The following is a 25,849-nucleotide window of genomic DNA, read 5'->3' as shown; positions in this document are numbered from 1 at the left end:
CATGAAAAATGTTTATGATCTAATTCAGAATGCAAATAGCAGAATACAGAGTCATAATTATTGTGACTAGTGTGTGTGTGTGTGTGTGAATAAGGATTAGAACGTAATATGCAACCAGGAAAATAGTTGTGTTTGGGTAATGGGATTTAAAAAAATTTAAAGCACTCTCTTGTTGTTTAGTGTGGTTGAATTTTAAGGAAGGGAGGAAAAAAGCTTTCATTTGACTGGTTAATTATTTCTTTTAAACCTCCAAAAGAAAAAGAGTAGGATGGAAAAAAAATACCTTCAAATACCAAATATTTGTATTTATCCTTTTGGTTTTATAAAATGTTTCTTCATAGGAGGCAGTACACACAAATATTCATTTGTAAGAGATGACTAACAATTCCTCTTTCCCAGAATATCTCTTAAATCTGTGGAAACACATCCCTCTCTCTTGCTCGCCTCTTCTCGTTTGTTAATGGGAGATGGCAGCAACTTGGTTTTCACCCTTCCTCGTTCTTGATGTTGGAGGTTGGTTGAACAATGCTTGGTAGCCCAAGCCTTTTAAATTGTCATCTGCAGCAAGCAGAATATATTCTGGTGGTTGGACCAGCTCTGGTGGCAGAGTTTTTGAAAGGATGGGGAGAGATTCAAGGCTATTCATTATAAAAGGCAGTGATGATTATAGTAGAGGTGATTATGTATTTAGTTTTAGTGCCTAAATGCTTTTCCCCCTAGATAATTTCCAATCCATCAGCAAATCCTGGCTCCACCTCTAAATCCAACCACTTTTCTACCTCTCCACTTCAGTCACTGGCCATCATTAATTTGTGCCTGCACATGTGAGCCAGATCACATGAATTCTCTTTCTAAAATTCTCCAAAGCACTTATTTTGGTCTATAGGGCTCTCTCTCTGTGTTTAGTCCACTGCCTACCTGTCTGACCATCTCTTTTTCCACCTCCCCTCTCAGTCATCAAGCTCCAGCCACACCACCCTTGTCTCTGCCCCTTGAGCTCTGCAAACTCATTCCTGCCCCAGGCCCTTTACATGTGCTGCTCCTCTTCTTGGAACGCTCTGCCCATGGATCTTTGCATTGGTGGCTCCTTCTCATCGGCCCAGATGTTACCACCTTGGAGATGTTCCCTGACTATCATACCTCAAGTGCTGTCCCTGCCAATCGATATCACATCTGGTTTATTTTTGTCATAGCACTCATCACAAAATGAAATTATCTTATTCATGATTTTTAAAAAATCGACCCCCCCCCCCTTAAAATGTTCTGGCATCTTAAATAATGCCTGGCACTCACTAGAAGTTCAATAAAATTTGCTGAATGAATAGACAAGTACATATTCTCTGTCGTTATATGATTGTATGAGCTGTAAATTGAAGTTCTTTCCAACTCCAGAGTACTGTTATTCTTTGTACGTTGAAGGCATTATTACAATTATTATACATAGCTAGTAGATCATGTGCTTTTGGTTACCCCTCCCTACCCCATCTCTGTGAATGGTACTGGAGTTGTTATACCATAATCTATCCATTTTGTTCTCCTCACTGGGACTGGGTGGGCTGAAGTAACAAAGTGAAGCTCATTGACACATGAGGAGATTGAATCTGAAAGTTGGACTTTTTTAGGATTTGGTCCACACACTGTAGCCAGTAGGCCACAGCCTGGAACCTGGACCTGAGGGCCTGGCCATTTATTACTAACAGGTTTTTATGAAATTAATGTGCAGAGGAGACGTCCTCTTGGCGGTGAACAAAGCAAATCAAGGGTGTTCAAGGTAGAATCATTAATCACAGTCATTAGCTTGACAGCAATGATATCAAGCTAAATACTTCCTATCATTTGTCGAGTAAATGAAACAGAAAGGAAATAAAGAACTTTATCTGTTAAAAGATCACTTTAACAGGTACTTATCAATCTAATTGGCCTGCTATTAAAAAAGGGGAATAAATGAGTGATTACAATTTATATCGCAACTCACGCCATCCTAAGCAGCCCTCCGTAGAACACACGTCTGCTTCCAGTTAGAGATATGGTCACAGATCTGGGGACCTGGGCCTCGTGCTGTGAGAGTGTAGTTTCAATTAAAAAACAATATTTGTAATGATTCTTTTTCTTGGAACATCATACCAGGTAATCTATATATGTTGAATTTAGATATAGTATTGCTATTATAAAGTTTAATTGTTTAATGTGAGTGTGATTGGGGGCCCAGTATGGGTTGAATAAAAGCATTTACAATGATCTGGCTGTTGACCTTTGTTTACTGTGTATTATTAGTTACCCATAATATTTGAATCATGTTTTCTGGATTAATAAAATAAATTTCCAGATCACTGAAGCCCAACTTAATTTCAACCATAGTTGCTGGAAATAATTCTGAAGTTTAATTACACTTTGTCTACTGAGGCAGGAAAGACTTGTCCTCATCTTTCATTTATAGTAAATTTCTGAAAATGTACCCGAAAACTCAAATAATAAACTTACATGTTAAGGGGATGGAGTGTTAAATCTTCACTTTTGAAGAACTAAGTACACGTGAAATTCCTCAGGGTGGTTCCTTGGAGAGGGATTTCCTCCTCCTGGACGCTTACAGGCGAGGGAGCCCCTTCCCCAGGCTGGTGCCTCTTACCCCGGACTCCCCAGGCATCTGCTTCTCCATGGCTCATACCTCCTTCCCCTAGTCAGCTGTAGGGGACTAGGAGGTGTGTCAGGAAATTTCAGACTTTCTACTCCCTTGTTAGGAGGTGGGTATATGGAACCTTTGGGGGTGATTTGGGGAAGCTGTAGCCCTATGCTCTAGCAATTCAGAGTGTGGTCCATGGACCAGCTGCATCGTATCACCTGGGAGCTTGCAGAAACATAGACTCTCAGACCCCACCCCAGACCTGCTAAATCAGCATCTACATTTTCACAGGATACCCAGGTGACCCCTTATGCTATCTGCACATCTTCCAATTCCTACATAGTCCTAACACTGGCCCTCAGCCCCAAGACTACGAGAGGGAGAGTTCTCTCGATTTCCTGCTGGGCTCCCACTGATGGCACTGTAGGATCTTGCAGGTGACTTCCATTCTGAGGACCCACAGGGTGGGGCTGGTGGAGGCAGGGACTGACAGCATGCTGCTGCTTCCGTCAGGGCCTAGTGGATTGTCGGGCCCTTCATGGGGCACTTCTTCGTCTTCCTTCTCAGTCAGCTGTGCTCTCACAGCTGGGGTTGCCGACGCACCACTTTCCCCCACAGTGGACATCTGCATTCCTGTAATGAGTTCCTTGTGCCCTTTCTTTGCTGCTGTCATTTCAGACTTCTGGGTGAGAGTAGGTAGAGAGAGAGGGAGAGGGAAGACCACTACGCTGCAGTGGTTGCACTTACTCCTTGTTGTGTGGTTGTAACTTGGGGGAGAACCTCAGGCTGGCAGGGGAGACCAGATAAGCAAGAGTGCAGTTATGAGTCAATCAAATCAGATGGAGAAGTAGGGAGGGGTGGGTGCCGTTAATGTGAGTGGGCTTTTTTTCCTCTGTCCTTGAGCTAGCAGAAATTTTTTAGTTACTTGCTGCTTCATGGATGTGATAGCCAAGGCTCTTTAATTACCAGAGAAGTGGATCTTGAGCAATGAATCATTTCCCTGCACAATTTTATGTACACCCAATCGTTGTGGTATAAAAGTGAGTTGTCAGTGCTAGTTACCAGGAGTAGAGTTGAAAGAGGTGGAGTTAACAGGAAGCTGGCAGAAATTGAGGTTCCATGGGAGCGGAGGTGATCCCAGGGAAGGGGTGTAAAAAGGCACTTTTTTTTTTTAGAAGCTTATAGTAGACCTAGTTCCTGGTTTCCATCCAGGTGTCTGGGATAATCATATTGCTGATAATACTAACAGTCAAAACATAATTAAACATTTATGTGCCAGACATGTTCATTTATGTTTTACATTTGCATGTATTATCTCGTTTAATATTTACAGCCCTCCTGTGAGGTAGCTACAGTTGTCATTCCCTTTTTATGATTCAGGAAACTGAGGCACAAATGCACAAGGAACTTGCCCAAAGTTATGTAGCTGGTAGGGCTGTCTGGCCCCAGACCTCCTCTTGTAACTACTACATGACCAGGAGGAAGTGGAATGGGGCTGGGCTGGATTTGGAAGTAGAGAGTGAACATTTTGGGAGTGTTAGATATTAAAAAGGGTCATTTTAGGAATTGTGTTTGAAAATAGAGTGAAATGAGAATTAAAAAAAAAAAGCCTGGCCTTTGTTAGGTGGAGCTTGGAATAGATGCCAAGCTCTTGTTGAGGGCTGCTGGACATCATACTCCCATGGCTCCATATTAAGTGATTGCCTCTAAGCTCCAGATAGATCTTTCTAGATTCTGGTTGTGTATTGGGCTGGTACAGCAAACCACATTCCTCCTTTGCCTGCTGTTTCCCTGTTATGCTCTGTTAAGGGGGATTCTGGAAGGCTGGAGGAGAGGAAGGGACGTGCTTCCTCCTCTTTGCTGTTCTTGTCAGCTTCGTTCTAGGAAGGGTCTTTCACTCTGCTGGCAGCAGTTGGTTCCAGTCTCCAGCTTCTTTCTACATCCTGCAACCTGCCTCCTTGCATCCCTCAGAGATGCCATCACCAACCAGTCCTCAGAGGTTTGAGTCCCAGCCCCTGTGGACTCTCCTCCAGGGTCCTGAGTTGCCAGCACCTGCTCCTCAGAGGGCTGGGTCCCAGCTCTGGGTCTCCTCCTCTGTTAGGTTTTGATACCGCCCCTCCCCCGCCTTTGATTCTCCCAGCCCAGGGGTGATAGCTACTTCCTGCCGTTACTCTGTATTACTCAGTCCTTTCAGTTCTCTAACACATGTTGAACCAATTCTTTATATTCAAAAATATTTGTTGCAATAACTAGTGTTGTTTCTGTTTTCCTAACTGGTCCCTGACTGATAAATTTTTCCAAGTCTTAGTGTCCTGGCAGGGGAGTGGGGAGGGAAGCTGATACCCAGGATCTGTGGTTCTCAAACAACAATATCGGGGAATTGCTGGAGAAGCTGATTAAAAATGCAGATTCCAAGCCTCCAGTTGCAATAATTGTGATTTAATAGGTTGGATATGGGCTCAAGAATCTTCTTCTTTTTTTTTTTTTTTCTGTGAGGAAGATCATCCCTGATCCTCCTCTTTTTGCTGAGGAAGACTGGCCCTGGGCTAACATCCGTGCCCATCTTCCTCTACTTTATATGGGACACCGCCACAGCATGGCTTGATAAGCGGTGCGTCAGTGCGTGCCGGGATCTGAACCTGCGAACCCCGGGCAGCCAAAGCAGAGTGCGTGCACTTAACCGCTTGAGCTATTGGGCCGGCCCCTCAAGAATCTTCTTTTTAAACAGACATCTTAGGTGTTTCTGATATAGTTACCCTGTCTCAGAGGCTTTGAGAAAATCTGCCCAAATCCAGGGCCTTCTCATGGGACTGTTTCTTGGGTCTGGCTTTGTTGTCCTGGGGCTTAGAAACAAACTTTGCTTATTTTCTTTTAGTAGCATGGAGGCTGTGGATATGCTCATCTTTGACCAAAGGCCACCAAGGTTGTACATTGCCCCTGGGGACTGAACATCCAACCCTGGTTCAGCAGAACAAGCTTTGATGTGGTTGCTGGGAGAAAGGAGCTTTCCTCCCTAATTGTGCACTGTCCACGTGTCAGGCCTTGCACTCCCAGTAAATTTGTGTCCATTCAGAGGGATACCTTTTTCTTATGTGTACAAAGGCAACATGCGTGTAGCTGAGATGGGCTGAATGGGACTGACCTCAAAGTAGATACCGGTCTTCTTTTTGCTTTTAGAGCCCTTCCCATTTCCAGGTGGCTTAAGCTTGGAGCAGTAAGGGATCGGAACCCACCACCCCACCAGGTTAGGAGATTGTACTAGAACCAAACACTTGTGTCTTTTGGCCTTTGCCAGTGGGTGTTATCTTTTTATCTCTGTGAGTAGCAGTGGATGTTTCTTTGTGGAATGTTGGCTTCTATTTGGTTGATTTAATCAGTCAAACAAGTGGGTTTTGCTGGGAGGAGTTGTACTACCCCCTCAGAGCAGAACAGGAAGTTTTTCAATCCTGCGAGATCACAGAGCTTTGAGTTTGCAGGGGGCAAGGACTTGAAAGTGACCTTTAACTGAATATAAAAATCAGATTTGCTCTGTAGGAATGTGTCCCTCCTGCAGTCCAGGGCCTGACGCAGTGGCTCCTGAGATGGATTTGGAAGGCTGTCATCGGCTCCTTTCTGTCACCTCCTCACGTTGTTGGATGTTTTATTTCACCTCTTTATACTCAAGTGGAATCATTGAAGGCCCTGCTTTATTTTAGCATGCCTCATTTTGTGTGGCTCCTACAAGCTGGGCAGTGGCCAGGGGATTCAATTTTTAAAAATTGATGTTCCCAACCTGTTCTGGTGGAACATTGCTCTTCAGTATGAGCTTTCCTGTGACACTTGACTCCAGAATTGAAACGGATATTCTGCAAATTAGAAGTGCCTTCAGGCAGGTAGCTTCCCCAGGCTCGTTCCTTGAAGTTAACTGCTACCACATCCACCAACAACTATCTATTTAAAACACATGCAGTGAGCCCTCCAGAGATAGCATACTGAGTAAAAGTGGTCTTCTTCCTTGCTTCCAGGTTATATAGCCTACCAGGGCCTAGTCTTCTTTAAGTGTAGACTCAGCTTTGAGCACAGCTTCACCTCCCCCGTCTACAGGTGGCCTCCCCATGGGTGGGTTGACATGAGTTTCATTCACTTAGCAAACACTCATTGAGGGCCTCTTGCGTTCCAGGCAGGGGCCTCAGTGGAAGGGCTGATTCTGGGAGTAATAAGGCTGAGGGAGACCGCCCAATAAGCATGTGAATGCTAGGGTGAGGCTGTTCTGAGTCCTTGGGAGCAGAGAGGAAGTGACTAACTCTGCTTGGGGTTGTTAAAGAAGACACATCTCAAGTGGTTCATAGCTAATCCCTGGGGCTAGGTTGTCACCACCCCCCCCCCCCATCAACATAGCATGGTCTTTTTCTTAAAAAAGAAACACACATTCACTGACAGATTATATGTTTTACTCCAAGTTTCGTGTTGGTCAGTGTCAACATTAGAACTAGAATCCTAGAATCCAGCTTCAGCTTTGAGGGGTCTAACCGCTAAGTGCGTGCTCTTCAGACTAATTGTGAATTTTTTTTTTTACTGGCAAGTAATTATATTTACAGAGTGATTCTTTTATCTACTGAGTATCATTAAGAAAACAAAAAATGTCTAGGAGTAAATCCCAATATTATCATTTTGAATTAGATGGAAATTAGTCTGATACTTAACAGCTTGTTATCCTATATATACCACTCATCTTTAACCAGGTGTCTGGAAATTACCTGTCTCCCCTAATAATAATTTTCATTATTGATTTTCTTTATGTTAGCTAATCCCAATCCACGCACCTTCTGAGTTTAGTTAAGTATACTATAGATTTTTTTGTGGGGAAGATCAGCCCTGAGCTAACATCCATGCGAATCCTCCTCTTTTTGCTGAGGAAGACCGGCTCTGAGCTAACATCTATTGCCAATCTTCTTCCTTTTTTTCCCCAAAGCCCCAGTAGATAGTTGTGTGTCATAGCTGCACATCCTTCTAGTTGCTGTACGTGGGTCATGGCCCCAGCATGGCCGGAGACGTGGTGCGTTGGTGCGTGCCGGGCATCCGAACCCCGGGGGGCCAACAGCAGAGCGCGCACACGCAACCGCTAAGCCACGGGGCCGGCCCTATAGATTTTTTTAAAATGTTTTTTTAAAATTGTTGCTTTAGATGTAGCTTGAAGGCCAAGGTGAGTTTATTGACGTTCATTCCAATTTGATTCCGTACACTGGTTTCCCTCTATCTCTCTTATGATCAGAACCCCGGGCTACTTTTTATTTTTCTGTGGTATTATCAGATGGTTCTTGCTGAGTTACATATAAGCGCTGCTTTTCTTTGGTGAGGTCTGTGACCTCTAAAGGTTTTAACAATGCAGGCTTTCCTAGGTAAGGTGGTGTATCCAGCTCGGTGGTGAAATGTAAGTGTATTCGCTGAGTGGCCATTTCTCCACCCCACCCTGATCTTTATTATTTTTTATAGTAAGCTCTAAATCTGCTCTGACAACCCCAGACAGAGGCTCTACTCACTGGTTCTTTTGACAGCAGCAGAAGGACATAACTCAATCAGCTTGGCTGTTACACAAACCAGGTCACTGAGGAGGGGTCACCCGTTTGTAGCTGCCTTATGAAACGTGGCCTTGCTGTGCCCGGCCTGGTGTATACACATGGTCTGTGTACTATTTATCCAGACAGGCCAGTGGTAGCGTCTGTTTTGTAAAGAAATCTGTATAGCAAATTGCATGTCACACCTGTCTCATTGTTTCTGTTCTTTGTGTTTGACTTGTGAGTTTACTGTGCACACGTTCTTTGTGTTCACATAAACACACCAAATGACGGGAGAATAGCTCTGATAGTTTTCTCTTTGTGTGAAATAGTAGGATGAGGTGGAAGGCGACATGGCGACATGTAGTAAATCAATTTGGGCCGATGTCCTGAGTACATTCACATATTATGTTGAGCCGTAGGAAATGCGACCATTTTTGATCTAGAAGAATAGCAACTTCAGATGTGTAATTTAATAAATAATTTTGAACTTGAACCATCAGGTAAGGAAGGGTACACCTTTGAAGGGAAATAGTAGTAACACAGGAAGGCAAAATATGGCCTGTGACAAGCTTTTATATTAAAAAAAATTAATTGCTAACCTTATGATGTTAGGAGATCTCACACAAAATTCTGAGTTTTCAGCTTTTCTGCAAAAATCAGAATCTTGCCATACTAGGTCAGCGATCTCACAGAGTGTCAGCTGTGCCCCTGCAGAGCTCATGTGTTGTCCATTCACACCCTGGCGAGCTTCTGGCCCTCATGGGACCTGATTGGCCTCATGGGCTTTGAGGTTGGACACATGATGTAACTGGAGCACATAGAGTAAGTTGGGTAAAAAGAGAACTGGAAGAAATCATCAGCTGGACCAAAGCCATTTGTTTATTTATTACATACCACCAGCCAGCACATCTCAGAAGAATGCCTGATACAGCTCTGGACTCTGTTCACTGAGAAAGGACAGGTAAGCATAATTAAGGAGTCCTTTCGTGTGCTAAAAGATGGGCAAACTCTTGTTAAAATTTTGGCTTGGTGCTCCTCATTTAAGTAGGATGTGATGACAGAACTTCCTTCCACTGGCCACCATTCACGTCAGAGGCTAACGTAGTGCCTTTTTTGTTTGTTTTTTAAATTCTGACATTTATAGGAAGGGGTTACTGGACAAGTGACTACTTCCTAACTTTGACAGAAAGACAAGTTCTTATGGACTAATATATATATATTTTAAAGTACCAGATGTTTATCGCTACATTGCTGGTATTGAGGGAAACCTGGAAATAAAGAGAATACTCATCAATAGAAGGTGGGCTGAATAAATTGTGGTACATCAACATCATGAAATATTATGTAGCACTAAAACGACAAATTGGTGGGACACCAGTTGACCTGGAGGGATTTCCCTGAGGAGTAATACTAGCTAAGATTTACTTAGTGCTTCCTATGTGCTAGCCACAGTTCCAAGGCTTTCCATGTATTAACTCGTTTGATTCTCACAGCCACCTTATGAACATGGTGGTATGATCTCCATCTGACAAATGAAGAAATTGAGGTATGGAGAAGTCAAGGAAGTCATCCAAGGATAAGCAGTTAGTATGTGGCAGGGCTGGGATATGAACTCATGCAATCTGGATGGGCAAAGATTTTTAAAAATCATTTCTTTAGGTTAGATATCAAAGTACATTATCATTGAGGAGTTTAGCTATAGAATGTTAGTTCATAGCTGGTCCTGAATTCTCTGGGTTAATCTCTTATATTTTAGACTCTTAGACTCATCAGGCTGTATCAGATCTTAGAAATCATTTAGTCTTCTAGTTATCTAATTTAGCCATCCTCTTCCCCATTTTAAACCAACTGGATCTTCCTGGTAAGCAAAATGAAACTTAACCCTGACCTGGAGCTGCTTTGCCCTCTCTCTTCTCCCTTGGGTGCTGTATAAGCTACAGATATAGTCTACCTCCTTCATGTTACAGATGGGGAAATAGTCCCAGAGAACCTAACATTTATTGAGTTGATGTTTTTCAGGGATGTGAAGCACGTTGTGTTATTAAGCCTTCCAGGTAGATTTTAATATGCCCGTTTAGGAGACTGAGCTTTAGAGAGAAAGTAGGCCCAACGTCACAGTGGGAATCAGTTTCAGGGTTGGATAGAATCCCTATCTCACCTTCTTTTCAAGGGTCTTACTAACCTAAAACTTGGGAATTACAATGGCCTCCCAGAGACCCTTTAGTTGAATCTTGACTCTTATTGCTATTGACTTAATTAGGAAGTTTTTGAGAACTTCTAATTTGTATGGCATAATTGACCATGTGTAATAGTGGGAGAATGACTTAGAATAGACAATGAAAGCCTTTTGTGTTAGTCAGCTCGGGCTGCCGTAACAAAATACCATAGACTGGGTGCCTTAAACAACAGAAATTTGTTTCTCACAGTTTTGGAGGCTGGGCAGTCCAGATCAAGGTGCTGGCCGATTTGGTTTCTGGTGAGAGCTCTTTTCCCTTCCCTTCCTCATCCATAAAGTGAGGGGTTGGGCTGGATGGTCTTTAAGGCTCCCTGCACCTCTGATGTTGTTCTTGATCTCTGTTATAGTTGAAGGAAATCTTTAGGTTCAAAGTGGAATCTCCCAAATTGTCCAGTGAGTGGTTCGATTCATTCATGCTCTGACAATCTCAGGTCATGAAGCTTCATGTTTATTCTCTCTCGAGATGAGAAGCTGCCAGTTGTTCTTTAGTCAGCTGTAGTTGTAAAGCAATAACAGTTCTCTAGTTGTATAGCTCAAATAAAAGACTTTCCGCACCACTCCTTCCCCCTTTTTAGAATTCTCATTTGTGTCGATATTCTTTCATGTGTGCATGGAAGTCAGGAGACTTTTACAGTCAAGGACTTATCTGACTAGGAGAGGTAGCCCCATATTATATGCACTTGTTTTATCTTTTCTGGGAATTTGTTTTCATCTTTCCTGTTTTTCAGTTCCCCTGATTTGAGAATGTTTGGGGATGTGGATTAAGGAGAGAGGGATGGAATTAAGGGGAGATGTACAACACGTGCCGCTGAGAATGGCTTCCCATCGGCAGCTAGCTAATGATGTTTGTTGATTTCTCTGTTGGGTACCAGGTCCAGTGCTAACTAGTTACTTATCACTTTGCAGCTTCCTTCAGTGATGGTCTCTTGTTCTGGAGACCTTGACTGGAAAATACACTTTGCTATGAGCAGGACTCTTTGTAGTGTTTGGCTCTGGTATCTGGAGCATTCTGGATTGAACCCAACATGCTGTGATCTGCAGGGGCAGTGAGGCCAACCCGTGGGACTTGGAGTAGCAGCTGATGGAGCAAGCAGTGAAATTAGAGAGGGGAAGGCCCTTTTAAACAACCTCTGCCAACAACACTCCTTGAACTGAACTCTAGTGAGAGAGGCTCACTTGAACCTTTGCTGTAGGTTGTTTCTCTTTTCTTCAACCACATAGGACAGACGAAAATATTTTCCTAGCAAGGCCAAAACAAGTGAGGGAGGGAGGAGTGTGCTCTGGCTTGTGGGAAGTAGAAAAAAGCATGGACCTTGGAGTCTGTCTGACCTAACTTGGATCCTGGCTCAGGTACTTAGCTGTGTGGGCAAGTTCTCTGAGTCCCAGTTTTCTCATGTCTAGAATGAGGCCAATAATAAAAAAAAGTACATGTTTATAATGGGAATTATTTGAGTAAAGTGCCTACTGTACAGTAGGTGGTCAGTAGGTGGATATTCTTCCCCAGTGAACATGGTGGGACTTCCCTGGAACAGGAGTCTTAAAGTTGGAGACCTGGGTTTGCAGCGTTAGGGTGATCTGCTCAGGTCACCAGGTCAGGGGGCCAGGCTGATCATGAGGCCACAGGGCAGAAGAAAGGACAGAACGTCAGCTCTAAAGATCCATTTGGGCGCTTCCTTGGGGTGGGACAGCCTTGATTTGCACTAGAAGTGTCATGCCTTTCTATCACATACGTAGGGAAAGCTACTACTGATCTCTCTTCTTTACTGCCAAAAGATGCGCCACCTCCCCCCCCCCCACCTTGATGATATTTGATGACTCATTTGGGAAGTAGTACCCAAAGAAAACGTTAAGGAGAAAGGTCAGTGGTCACATCTGGCCCCCTTTTGCACAGTCCTGAGCACAGGCTGTTTCTCTCATTGGCAGTCTTGCAGTGGTAGAGGGTTTATGTGATTAGAATGAGATTTTTGTATTCTTTGCAGAATTGAGATGCCTTAACCTAGAGGTCTTTTTGCCCCTATGGAATATAAATCCGATTAGGAGCTCTTTGTGCTCTGCCACAAATCATTACACGTCTACATTTTGCTCTTATAAAATATGGATAATGACATGACTCTGTCTCCTAGGAGTTTGAGTGCATTAGCTAATGATCATGAAACCTTAGAAATAGGAAATTCATATGAATGCCAAGAGCTTTTGTAATTACACATTTGCATCATTTTGCTTGGCATCCTTGAAAGTCATGCTTTCAACATGAGCGTACTCGAGTCGATTCCTGTTCTCTCTGTAGAGCAAGCTCGGAAGAAGTAAGCTCAAAGAGTGCTCAGAGCAGATAAGTTGTCACAGCGTCTCGTGGAAGCCCTGAAGTGGCTCAGGCTGGAGTGGTTTGGTTTGGGCTGAAGTGGAAGAAGAGCTTGAGATATTTCAGAGGCCCTGAAGTTAGAAAATACTGGGACCTGAGGCTGGTAATGGCTTCCGTGCAGGCCTGTGCTTAGATGCTCATGTCCCTTGCTCCTGTGACCTCAGACCCGTCACTTTCTCAGCCTTGTTCTGAGTGGCAGTAAACACGCTGAGTTGCAATGGATTCTTCTGATGTGGGTCACCTTCCTGGATTGTAAGCCTCTGGTAGGCAGATACTGTTTTTACATCCCCTAGAAAAGTCCAGTTTTTCCTCCTCCAGATAATTATTTTCCGACTTAAGAAACTCTTTTAAAAAGATGTCAAATGGTAATGTTTTGAATACCTCGAATAGAGGACTTTTTAAAAAAATAGATATTTATTTATGAAAGGGGTCATGAATAGCAACCAGACAGTGTGCCATTTGAGAGCTGATGTTGTTTTTATTTCGTTTCAGGCAGTGGAGCTACTGCTGTGGTTCAGGCTGCTCTCTGCAAACCCAGGCAAGAACGTGTAGCAATAAAGCGGATCAACTTGGAAAAATGCCAGACCAGTATGGATGAACTATTAGTAAGTAAAATGAAGGGGATACCAGCTAGTTGCTTTTAACTTATGGGTGTGTGGAGACGGGTGGGAGAAGCAGGGAGAGGAGAGAGCAAAGGCAACTTGGTGTTATCTCCTATTTTGACACACGAATTTCTTGGAAAGCAGCCCACATGGCTTTTTCCTCCCCTTATTGATTATACTGTAGCTTCTGATTGTGTTGTGTAGGATACAGCTTACTTTGTTTTGACAAACAGTATTTTGTTCAGTCCTCATAAGCCCCGGGTGGGCATGGTCTCAGTATTGAAATTCTATTTTATAAAACGAGGGAACAGACTCAGATGACCTAAGATCATGTGATACTGAGCTCAGGGTTGGATGGCCAGCTTCCGGCCCTCGGTCTAGAATCATGACACAAAGAGGAATTACTCCCCAAACAATTTATTGGTCGTTTTGGCTTTCATAAATTGCAAAATCCCCTACATATTTCAGTTATTCAAAATACTGCAGGGTAGCTTGCATTTGACTAATAAGAGGAGTTTGTTTTTCATACATGGCAACTTGTACTTCTTATTCTAAATGAAACTCTAAATAATGGGAGCTTGTCAGTGTGGATATGACTGTAGTAGCATTGGTTGGTTGAAGGAACATTTGCTTTTGGCTTAACTGACTCATTATTAAATAAACTGCTTGGCAAATGGTTATTAGTTGCCCAGCAAACTGTGAAGGGTTTCAGAGTTTAATCTCATAAATATAGTTGTCGTTCTGCTTGCCAATTTTCTTTTTTTCCTTTTGGCCATTTATTTGAGGATAATAGAAAACTGCAGTGGGAGAGTTAACTGATTGGTTATCCCAGCACTAATCCTAGTGCAAATATTAGTCCAGTAGTTCCATACAAGCTACAAAGTATAATGACAGTTGGCTGCAAATGAAGAAGTCTTTTGTTACGTTCTACATTGGGAATGGAATGCCATTGACAAGGGCTTTTTGTCTTTACTCAGAATATAGCTTTTATTTCAGGCTTAATTACAGTACACTATAGTATAAATTAAGTAGAAGGGTAAAGCTGTACTTTTCCAGATCTGTTTGGCCTTATATTTTAAATTAGGCTACACAGGGCGTAGATTTCACAGAGATTGAAACAACAGACTGCCAGCTAAAACTCAGATGAAAGTAAGGGCTTCCACAATTTAATGTTAATTTCAAAAAAAAAAAAAAAAATTTGCCTACATTTAAGACTTTTATCCTCTTCAAAATTTCAGCTGTGCTTTGTTCTTACTGATATAATAACTGCATACTTCTATTGCTTGCTATCACGGTGACCAATCAAATTGTGCCTGTGATCCAACCGGTTTTCAAGGTCACTTCTCTGAGTGGAAAAGACGTTGAATAAACTATGGGGAGAGTCGGGTCCTGCTTCTGCCACTAACTTGTTTTATAACTCTAGTCAAGTTACCTAACAGCTCTGACCTATTTAAAAGAGAGTTGAATTGGAAGATCTCTAAGATCCCTTTAGGAGACATCGAATTCTGTGACTATGCTAAGTATACGTTAATTTTTTTTTTAATTTGGAGTATACATTTAAACTTATGCACTGTTTGGAAATATCACTGAAGTATTTGCCCATGATAATTGTATTTGGTTGTGTTGCTCTGTTGGAGGTCTCACAGCCATCTTTTTGCCACTAGAAGAATATTTATATATACGGAATTTGTATAAGGCTTGTGTGTGCTTGAGTCTGACAGTTCTGGAACCAGCCTTCTGGGCCGGTGCTGTGGTCTCTGGTCTTTATCCAGCCCTCAGTTGGCCAAAGCCTCCATGTTTTCCCTCTGCTGGCTTTTTATTAGCAGTTGGCTGCCAGTGATGGTAGCTGTAAGGGTCCCAGTGGAGATCTGCAGGGAGACAGTTATTCCAGGCCCTTCCCTCTGTTTCCCTGGGATCAGGAGGCATAGCAATGTGATTTGGAGGTACTGTAATTTAGGCAGAGCTGTCAGTGTAAGGACTGGTGCTTTTATGACTTTTTGCTTGGCTCCATTAATCTGAGATCTTAGAATTTATGAGTTTGCTTATTAGCAGTTAATAATTTATTTCTCTCATTCTTTTTTTTCCCCCTAATGGCCATGTTGTGTTAATAGAGTATAGTATATATGCATAGTTACCTATTTTTCATTTAAAAAGGTGTATTAATTTATTGCTTTGATCTTTCCTTAATCTTGAACCTTTGAACTTTTTTTTTTCCTAAATGTCACTGATTTTCTTTCTGTTTTTTTTTTTTTGTGAGGAAGATCAGCCCTGAGCTAACATCCGTGCTAATCCTCCTCTTTTTGCTGAGGAGGACTGGCTCTGAGCTAACATCTATTGCCAATCCTCCTCCTTTTTTTTCCCCAAAGCCCCAGTAGATAGTTGTATATCATAGTTGCACATCCTTCTAGTTGCTGTATGTGGGACACGGCCTCAGCATGGCCGGACAAGCAGCGCGTCGGTGCGTGCCCGGGATCCGAACCAGGGCTGCCAGTAGCGGAGCGCCTGCGCTTAACCGTTAAGCCACAGGGCCGGCCCCGAACCTTTGAACTTTTGATGTCTTGATATTTCTAGAGATGAGAAAGGCTGGTTCTTTAGGATGTCCTACTCCCAAGTCCTTTTCAAACAAAAAGAAATGGAGTTCACAGTATCGGCTGCACAGTGTTGCCAGGTTTTTTGGCCTAGCTTTTGGCACGTGAGATTGTGTGGAGCAAAGTTGCTGTAATCCTTTCGATTTCTAATACTGCTGTTGCTCACACTTTTATTATCTCTGTGGGTTCACATTTTGGCAGTGTTTGGACATCCGGTATCCTAATAATCTTTTAATTCCATGTGTGTGTGTATTATGTACAGGTCAGTGCTCTGCATCAGTTCACAAACTGTGCCGTGTGTTAACTGGAAACCATTGTTCTTACAAGAAACAATGGTCACTGGACTCCTAATCTTGTGAGAGGGTTATGTCATAGAAGTCACAATTATCAACTGTTTGCTGGCTATTGGAACATCTGCCTCCTCTGCTGAAACTATATCACTTTCCACCCCTTACTCTCTGCCTTGTCCCTACCCCCTTGCCTCGACTCCCTTAGTAAGGTGAGATTTACACATAGAGGTCAGATGTGATGGCATAGAACAGTTTTGGACAGCTGGCTGTGGACTGTGCTTCTTTATGTGATGGAGGCTATCAGTAGGTTTTCCTGTGGTCATGGAGTTTGTTTCAGGTTTGGCTGGAGAAGGATTCAAGTGATTTCATGATTTCTGAAGCAAAGTGATAATTCCAGTGCCAGCTTCTCTGAGAATGAAGAGAAGAAAAGAAATGATAGATAAGATCATTGGTGCTAAATAACTGGTAATTTAAATACAATTCATACTGTTGAAATGGGTATTGTAATATTCCTCAAAGATAATTTGGTTTAAGATCTCATATACATTAATTAATTAATCTGGTAAATACTTAACGAGTTTCTACATTGTGCTTAGGCCCATAAAAAGGATGAGTTTTGGGTGTATGTATAGGAGAACAAAGATATGTGCTCACCAAAAATTCGTTTTATTTTAACAGCAATTAGATTAGTAGACCCTAGAATACATATTTTCCTTGGCATCACATGAATAACATTTAGTTCATCTAAACTAATTATTTTCTATGCATTCTTTTAAATTTCCATATATTTTGGACCTTGGCCTTTAACTAGGTATGATGATCTTGGTGCTTAATTTTCCAGGAGCCAAGGGGGTGTTACTGGTCTGTTCTAGATTCCTGACCATCCGAACCTAGATGCTTTGATAATTTCTGAGCTTGGTTAATCCCACATTAGTTGTTAACTCCATATTTGTTAATTCCACAGTGGTGTAAATGACTGATTATAATTAGTTTAACACTCTCTGGGAGATATTTATAGTTTTAGAGCAGAACTTGTTAACTCCATAATTATTCAACCCTACTAGATGCTAGGCGCTGAGTTAGGTGATAGGAAAACAGAGAGAGTTTGTTTTCCTTCGGGAGCCCTTGAACTAGTAAATGAGTCTCTTCATTTTTGTATTGGGTTGGTGAGATTTTTGAGCTAGAGGTATCTTTCTGCACCTTCTCCTCTATTTGCTGGAAATGGTTTAGCAGATGGATAGGTTCTCTGATGTGTATTCCGTTGAGGCAGTTCTTGCTTTCCAATAGGCGTTTAAGACTTGCCAAATGGGTCTGAGCCACTGTCCTGAAGATTAGTGTATTCTCTGTTAAGGTGGCCTTGAGGTTTTATGAAAGAGCTTAGTTCTCTGGTTTGTGGTCAACCTCAAAGGGTAGGGATGCTACTCGAGGGCACACTTGGCTTCTCTTAAAATCCATTACAGGAGTGAAGAATTAATCTGCTTTTTCTGAAGTCATCTGTCTTTTCAGTCTCTATCACCAGGTGACAATGAATTTCATAAATGTGAATGGTCCTTCCTTTTATTTATCCTAAAACCCACTTTTTCCACCCTTCTGGGTACTCTCCTTTTTTTTTTACCCAGGGATTGATAAAATCGTGGTTCATCACCATACTTGACTTTATGATTTTTAGATATTAACCGTATCCTTCTCAATTTTTTTCTCTAGACTCAAGTTCTCATATTTTCAGTCTGTTTTTGGTATCTAGTCACAGAAAACTGAGTAGCATTTTCTCATTCCTTCGCATACATCACAGAACTTAGGAGTGGGAGAGCTGTATGTGTAGGAGAAATCATGGCCCTGGGGCCAGGCAAAGTGCTTGTTTCTTAAAAAAAAAGGAATGAAAGGAAGAGAATATCTAGTTAAGTAATTACATTATGAAATAACATGTAGTGATCATTAAAATATTTTAGCTTGTGATGGGTCACAAATGTGAGCAAAGTCATTTCACAAAGCAATGGCTACAGGGTAAATGATGAGTGCTGAAACTTGTGATGGAGGGAAAGGAGCTCCCGGGGTCAGAGGGCCCATGCTCTTCACTGCCATCCTGGACTTCGGATGAATCAGTTTCACCTCTGGTCCTCAGTCTCCTTGTTGGTTCAATGAAGAATCATACTTGATGGCAAAAATTTATTTTTGTCACCGAAGTTCTATGATTCTGTGTATTTAAAAATTAATTCTTTTAATGAAATTGCTTTTTAAAAATCGCTTGAACAAAAACACTAATTATTAGCAAATTATGCTTTGTAATTTAGGACAGAGTCAAGTCACTCCAGTATTGTGGTGTAACAATAAAAACCCCCTGTAAATTCCTAGATTTGGGTACATGGTGTGCCATCTGTTTCTGCTGTGTAACTAGTGAAGGTTTCCCAGTCTTGAACTGGGAAGATTCTGGCATATGCCCTTCTCTTCCTGTATTATCTTTATAAAGATATTTTACTCTATCATCTCACTGATAGTATTCATAGATAAGTCAAGAGCTTTCGTTCCTCAGAACAAAGATGCTGTCCTAATTTTGCTTTATGCTATAGTGTTATTTTATTGATTATTTCTCATTTCTCTTGATCTGCTGTTCCCTCCGTTCCCCCCTTACTGCCCCCCCTTCTCTCTCCCTCTCCCCCTCCCTCTTCCCCCTTCCTCTTCCCCCTCCCTCCCTCCCTCCCTGCCTTCCTCCCTCTCTCCCTCCCTCCCTCCCTTCCTTCCTTCCTTCCTTCCTTCCTTCCATCCTTCTCTTTAGAGGAATGAATTACCTATGATTTGTAGGTTATTTTGGAGAACAGAGCTCTGGATATTTACTTTCCCTGATGGTCATTTGAGAGAAGAGTTTAGTTATCCCCTAATTGTTATCTGACACAGGGTCATCTTTTTAAAATTAAATTATGATATGTGAGGACCTCTGAGCAGTTCCTCTAGTCAGAAGTGTTTTTTTTTTCCTTTTTCTTTTTTGAGGAAGATTGGCCCTGAGCTAACGTCTGTTGCCAATCTTCCTCCTTTTTTTCTCCCCAAAGCCCCAGTAGATAGTTGTGTGTCATAGTTGTACATCCTTCTAGTTGCTCTGTGTGGGACACCGCCTCAGCATGGCTTGATGAGCAGCGCGTAGGTCCGTGCCCAGGATCCAAACTGGCAAACCCCGGGCTGCTGAAGCGGAGTGCACGAACTTAACCACTACGCCACTGGGCCGGCCCCTTTTTTTCCTTTTAATTGAGATAAAAAAATTTAAAAAAAAAAGCCTTTTTTGCACTGTTTTATCTAATTTCTGTAATTGTGTTGATACATTTGCAGAGCTTGTTTATTGTAGAAAAAATTATTCCAGTTGGAGGACATCAGCTTAAAAAGCTGGAAGCTATAATGTGTGTCTGTTTTCTTTGTTGTATCAATGAAAGTATTTTTCCATTCTTTTTGAACTAAAGAATTTTCTAATTAGTGAATTAATTATTCATATCCCATCTCATTCCTCATCATATGTGGTAACAAATTGCATTTGGCTGTTTGTTGTAGAATCTTTTATGCCAAGGGTATAGCATTAAAATATAAGCCTACTTCACTGAATGTAGTACTATTTTGAGCATTTTGGATCTCAAACATTAAATTTTGTACTGTTCATTTGTCTCTTGCCTCTTAGCTTTGTAATTATATTCGTATGATGTGGTGTTTGTGTTTACCCAAGTATAGTCCAGTTAATTAGAAATAGGATTAGAAATAGGAAATTTTTCGATATTTTGAAGACATACATTTTTAAGAAATTAGAGAATAAATGCCATATCTATGCAAAACTAATTTATTTTTACAACTCTGAAGGTACATTATCTTAGGAATATGTATGATTTCGTTGGAGAATATTTTCATTTTTGGAACATCAAATTTAAAAGTTATCTCATAGTCAAGTCAGATAATAGTTAAATATACTAATTGAATTTATTTTTAAGTGTTTTTATACATTTGTTAGAAATGGCTTGCCAAAATGTTCAACATCACATCTTTTTTTTTTTCCAAAAAGTAAGCAGAAACGAGCATTGCAAGGACTCTCTATGTTTCTGGACCTACATGGGCTCAGTAACAAAGAGACCCAGCACATACTCATTTGCACAGTAGGAGAAAGTGAGGAAAACATCCCCAGATTGAATACAACTTCAGTTACGTCTCATTTTTTTTTTTTTTTCAGTCTCACTTTTGCCATCCTCATAGACTTCTGGAAAATGTTGTTGCTTTGGTTGAGACACATGATTTTGTTCTCTCCTACGTTATCTTCTTTCTTATTTTGTTTTTGTTATTTCCACTATTAATCAAGCAGCTGCTGAAAAAGACGGACTCTGAAATACTCAGGGAGAAGTTTGGAGAGTGTTAGTCAGGGTTTCTGCCACTTTTGCAAGAGGATTGTTCTTTGGCAAAACCCTGGACTGCACGTTGTACCCAGGTGTGGGACAGGGGACACCACAAAAAAGAAAGACACATTTCACCCCACATTTTCATTGTTTGGTGATGAAGCCAAATACAGCAGCAGTGCTAAAGGTTAGCCTGGAGGTTTCCAGCAGCATAACTTGGCTGACAAGAAACGTTCTTCATGTTGCTGTTTTTAATGAAGTCCTTGATGTTACTTTTTTCAGTAATTTCAATCATAGACTATTAAATGATCGAACAGCACTTGTTGGTAGCTGAGTCTGATTCGGAGACCACGATGGGCAACCTAAGAGCTTTCAGAACCCATAACTGGTCATCCTTATTACCGTTTGCTAAAGAATTTGTTTAGCCAACTCTGAAAGAAATGGCTCTTCCCCATTGAGTTTTCCCCAATGTATTTCAACATCACTCTTGTATTCTTGGCTTTCTTCCCCCTCCTTGTTTCTTTTGAAGAACAGTTATACCAGGGGCTTCTACGTTTCCAAGCAAATTCTTCAGTTTTTTAAAAAAGTTTTTGTGGAGTGCCCAACTTTGTGACATCATAACCAAGCAAGTAGGGCCTGGGATGTACGTTCCATTCTGTCAGCAAGTAGATATTTACCCATTGTGGTTTCCCTGCTGATTCCAAGGGATTTTCCAGACCTCCAACTCGCATGACACTTTACCTTTTATAGCTGCTCGCTCCAGTTTTAAATACTTCTCAGCAAACACTGATTAAGGCTGTCACAGAATTTATGCTTCCCTTTCCCTAATTCTTACAAATGTTTCCCTGTCTTCAAAATATCTAGACTTTTCCCAGTTCTAATCCTACTTTCAGTCGGTCTGTACTTGGATAAACACTGATATGAAATTATATGAAAATAACGACAAAACTAATTGGGAAGGGATATTGGTTGATTCATTTGTAAGTAGTACAAATCAGAATATTTGACTTACTCTTCCTTGAGTAGGATTTTCCTATTGATATTCTAAAAGGGACAAGAGTTTGCTGCATATGTGGTATATGATGTTTTATAATTTAAAAAAATGTCATTTTTCATGATTGAAAATGACAGCGTAGAAAAATTCATTGCTCTTGTAAGAGCTTTGTCAATCTTTCTCTTCCATTTCTTGGCTGACTTTTGAAATCATTGAAGTTTATGGGGTTTTTTTCTTTTTTAAAAAAATTCCACTACATAAAGTATTGGGTTATTTATGAAGATGGATTAGGTTACCCTTCATAATGATGCTGTGTTACGGAAGTGCAAGCTGAAGGATGACTTTCTGAAAAGTGTTTTTATTTAACACAGTTACCCTTGTGTCATTTAAGGAATTCTTTAAATGCTTGGAGGGTGTTGCATACATTTTAAAGACGTATTTGGTTATCTCTTGCATTTGGAAATGTGTGTTTCATTTGATGGTATTGTAGATCATGTATACTTTTTCCTTTTTAGATTAAGTTGCAGTGTGGAAATGTGCCTGGGAGGTCGATGTTTGTCTCAGCATTTCATTGAGAGAATAATGCATTTCAGTGCTTGGCGTGAAAGCAGTGGTTCTCAACCTTGGCTGCACATTAGAATCACCTGGGAGCTTTTGAAAATTTTCATTCCCAGGCTGTATCCTAAACCAATTTACATCAGCGTCCCTGGGGCTGGGATCCAGGCGTTGGTATTTTTTAAAGCTCCCCAGGCGATTTCAGTGCACAGCCAAGGTTGAGAACTGCTGCTTTGGAATAAAGTTAGAAATAGCATCTCCTCCGATTTAACTGCACATGGTGTTCGAGCTTGAGTAGGTTTGATTTCTTAACTAAGGCTGAGTAGGATGTTTTGCCACCAATATCAGATGAAGAAGAATTTATTTAGGATTTACATAAGTTGTGAAAATATGCTAATTTGGTTAAGTATAGTTTCAGATTTTGAATTCAGAATCCATTTAAACTGTTCCCTTTCGGTAATGAAATCTCTTTCCTTTTAATGCTTTGTGAATCTCAGGGTCTTTGGGACAAAAGAAACTAGGCTTTAACTTTTTCCTCATTCTTATCTCTTCGAACTCATTTTTATTTCTCTTTGCTCTGAACCCTTTGCATAAGTATATATTTAGGCTCCTTATTCCAGAAGGCTTTGAGGCAGCATACCAGGATGCATGAATTACGGCAAGGTGGATAAATTAAACACAGGGTGACATAATTAGGAAAAACACAGGTGGGGACAATTTAGATTCAGGAATGAAGCTCAAAATTCATAGCCCAATGACCTATACACACGTTCCAGGACACTCCCTGAACCAACAGGGCACACACAGAGCATTATGTAATGTTTCTATAGGAAAAGGTGGATGCTGCTGCCAAGATCTGTCTCTGCCTTTGAGGCTTAGTTGGGAGCTTGGGACCCTTGAGATTAGTGATCAACATGGTGAGGCTCACACGCGAAGAAGGAGCCAAGACATTGAGGGACTGACTTTTTAACATGTGTGTCTTATGTGCTGGGCGTTCTGCTAGGAGTTTTATAGATCTCATTTTGCTTACTTTACAACAATCGCATGTAGGTGTCATTATTAAGCTCCTTTTACAGAAAGAGAAACTGATGCTCAAAGACACTGGATAACCTGCCCAGGTAATCCAGCTGGCCCGTGGCATAGCCAGTCTTCAAAGCCAGCTGTGTCTTACAGCGTAGCCCTCCTCTGTAGCGCCTTGTGGGTCACATCCTTGTTAATCACAAGTCCTGCTTGTCCTCAGTACTATTTATAGGAGTAATAATTTTTTGGGGGGTGGGGACAAAGGCCATATAGCAGTATTAGAAAATCCCTCATAGATATTTAAACACAGTGATTTTTTTTCATTTTTCCAGTTTTTTTGTTTTTATCCTCCCAACCCATCATATTTCCAGGGTAGGATAGTCCATGTTTTTTGTATCACCCACCAAACCTCGTATGTCCCATATGAGAGGCCTGTGTCATGCCCTGGTTTGGCAAATTTGGCTGGGCTGGCACAGCAGTGGTGCGTGGGAGTCCCTCTGATCTGTCCTCTGCCTACGATGCTCCCAGCAGAGCGATGCTGCTGTGGCTGCCACTTCAGTTTTAGCAGATGGAAAGGCTTTTTACTTGCTCCCCCGTTTTAGGTCGGTTTTCCTACTTTTGTGAAATTTCACTTGTGGTGTGTTTCAGATGAAGCTGCATGAGCAGATCCAGCTCTTGAAGCCACAGGGAAGATTAACTACCGTGCCATAGCTTGGTTTGGCACTGGATGACAGGTCTAGGTCTTATTTCACTAGACTTCTAAGGGAGCCACTGTTTTATATTCCTTGACTATAGTTTTGGCAAATGTGTTGCCTGGATTTCAGAGTTCTGTGAGTTCTCTTAACTTTACCCTCGTGTTTTTCTCTCCCTTTGAGTTTTTACCCTTTCTCGTACTTGTGAAATTCAGAACGCTAATGCTACAGTCTCCCTTATTTGCAACTTTGCTTCCTACCCCTCTCTTCAGGTCAGAATCAGTTAGGTGGTGCCACTGGGCTGGCTCTCCTGCTCAGACCGTCTCACCGCGTCCCCAGCGTTGCAGCCCTCTGTGTTCCTTCCTTTCACAGTCTCTCCTCTCAAGTGCCTCTCTGTCTGCCTTCTACTGCTTTGCCACTCAAAGTCTGGTTTTTGGACCCGAAACATCAGCATCACTTGGAAGCCTGTTGGAAATGCAGAATCTCAGGCCCCACCCCAGACCTCCAGATCAGAATCTGCATTTTCACATGTTCTACAGGTGATCTCTGTGCACATTCAAGGTTGAGAAGCACTGCTCTAAATCATACTTCTTCTGTGGATTGTGTCCTAATTAAGGGAATGGAGTGTTAGAACCTATTCTTTCTCTAGGAATAATTGGATAAAGAGGTTTTTAAAAATTATATCCGTTTATTCATCTTTGGGCAATACTTTTGTCATTTTTAGGGACAAGAACAAATGAATATGTTTGGGAATAAATGGCTTTGCCTACCCATATGAGTGAAGTTAGGCCATTGGGAAAAGCTTGGATAATTTGTTGATAGATGCTTACCGAGGAAGGATTCAAGTAGCAACTATCATCACTGTTTTGAAAAGAAATGGAGGGGGTGGTTCTGTAGAAATACTATTTGATTCAGGAAATATTTATGGTTTTCAAAATATAAAATATAAAAAATACATAAGTTTGTGCTACTGTAACAAAATACCATAGATTAGGTGGTTTATAAATAACAGAAATTTATTTCTCATGGTTCTGGAGGATGGAAGTCTGAGATCTGGTGCCAGCATGGTCGGGTGGTGGCCCTCTTCCAGGTTGCAGACTTCTCACTGCTTCTTCACGTAGCAGAGGGGTGAGCTAGCTCTCTGGGGTCTCTTTTATAAGGGCACTAATCTCATTCATGAGGGTTCCACTCTCATGACCTACTCACCTCCCAAAGGCCCACCTTCTAATACCATGCACTTAGGGGTTAGGATTTTAACATACGGATTTTGGGGGGACACAGACATTCAGACCATAGCAAAAATATAAACACATAAATTTTGTACCTCTCTAGAAGGCAACTGAACAAAAAGTCTATATATAAACTAAAATAAGTGTTGGATAGGCAGGTAGAGCACCTGGCTCTTCTTTCTTTAAGTATATTTCTACCCTGTTTGTGGAAATATTACTTATTATGGAGGTTCCACGATAGCACAGTTCGTATCCCAAGGCAGAGTGACTCGTGTTTTTCCTAAGGCAGGTTTCATCATGTCTTTAAGCATTAGAGGCTCTATGCACGGAAAGGCTGTGCAGTAAAATGGATGGAGTAGGAGTGGGGATAGGGACCCCCTTGCCCAATGGTGAAGAGAGCAATGATATTGCTTGGAAGCACAATGGGATTGAGTGGTCAGACTGATGCCAGTCCACTCCCAGGTCCCCCACCTCTTCTTTGATCTGCCCTTACACTGCTCCTGGAGTTGTATTAGTAGAGACAGTATCTGTATCCTTTTTTTTTCTTTAAATCCTCAGGACCTTTAAATATCCAGCTGGTACTTCTAAGACCCAAAATTTTGAAGGAATAGAATTTGATAAATTATATCCATAGGTTATCTAAAAGAGTTTCTCTCTCTCTCTCTCTGTCTCTCTCTCTCTCTAACACACACACACACACACACACACACACACACACCAGTTTGCTCACTACCATGTCTGAGAACCTGATACTCTGGATAGGAAGTGA

General features: G+C 41.6%; 1 protein-coding gene across 1 annotated transcript in view; it reads left to right on the top strand.

Annotated features, from left to right (window-relative positions):
• STK39 (serine/threonine kinase 39) overlaps positions 1–25,849 on the top strand; it is a 267,852-nt gene that overhangs the window by 45,763 nt on the left and 196,240 nt on the right. The window contains exon 2 of the mRNA XM_058549177.1: positions 13,245–13,357. Coding sequence (XP_058405160.1) covers positions 13,245–13,357 — 113 coding nt within the window. The remainder of the gene's footprint in view (positions 1–13,244; positions 13,358–25,849) is intronic.

Source organism: Diceros bicornis, chromosome 10 (assembly GCF_020826845.1).
Source record: "Diceros bicornis minor isolate mBicDic1 chromosome 10, mDicBic1.mat.cur, whole genome shotgun sequence".
Classification (NCBI taxonomy): Eukaryota; Metazoa; Chordata; class Mammalia; order Perissodactyla; family Rhinocerotidae; genus Diceros; species Diceros bicornis.
Note: the sequence above shows the minus strand (reverse complement) of the source record. Positions and strands in the feature narration are given on the sequence as shown.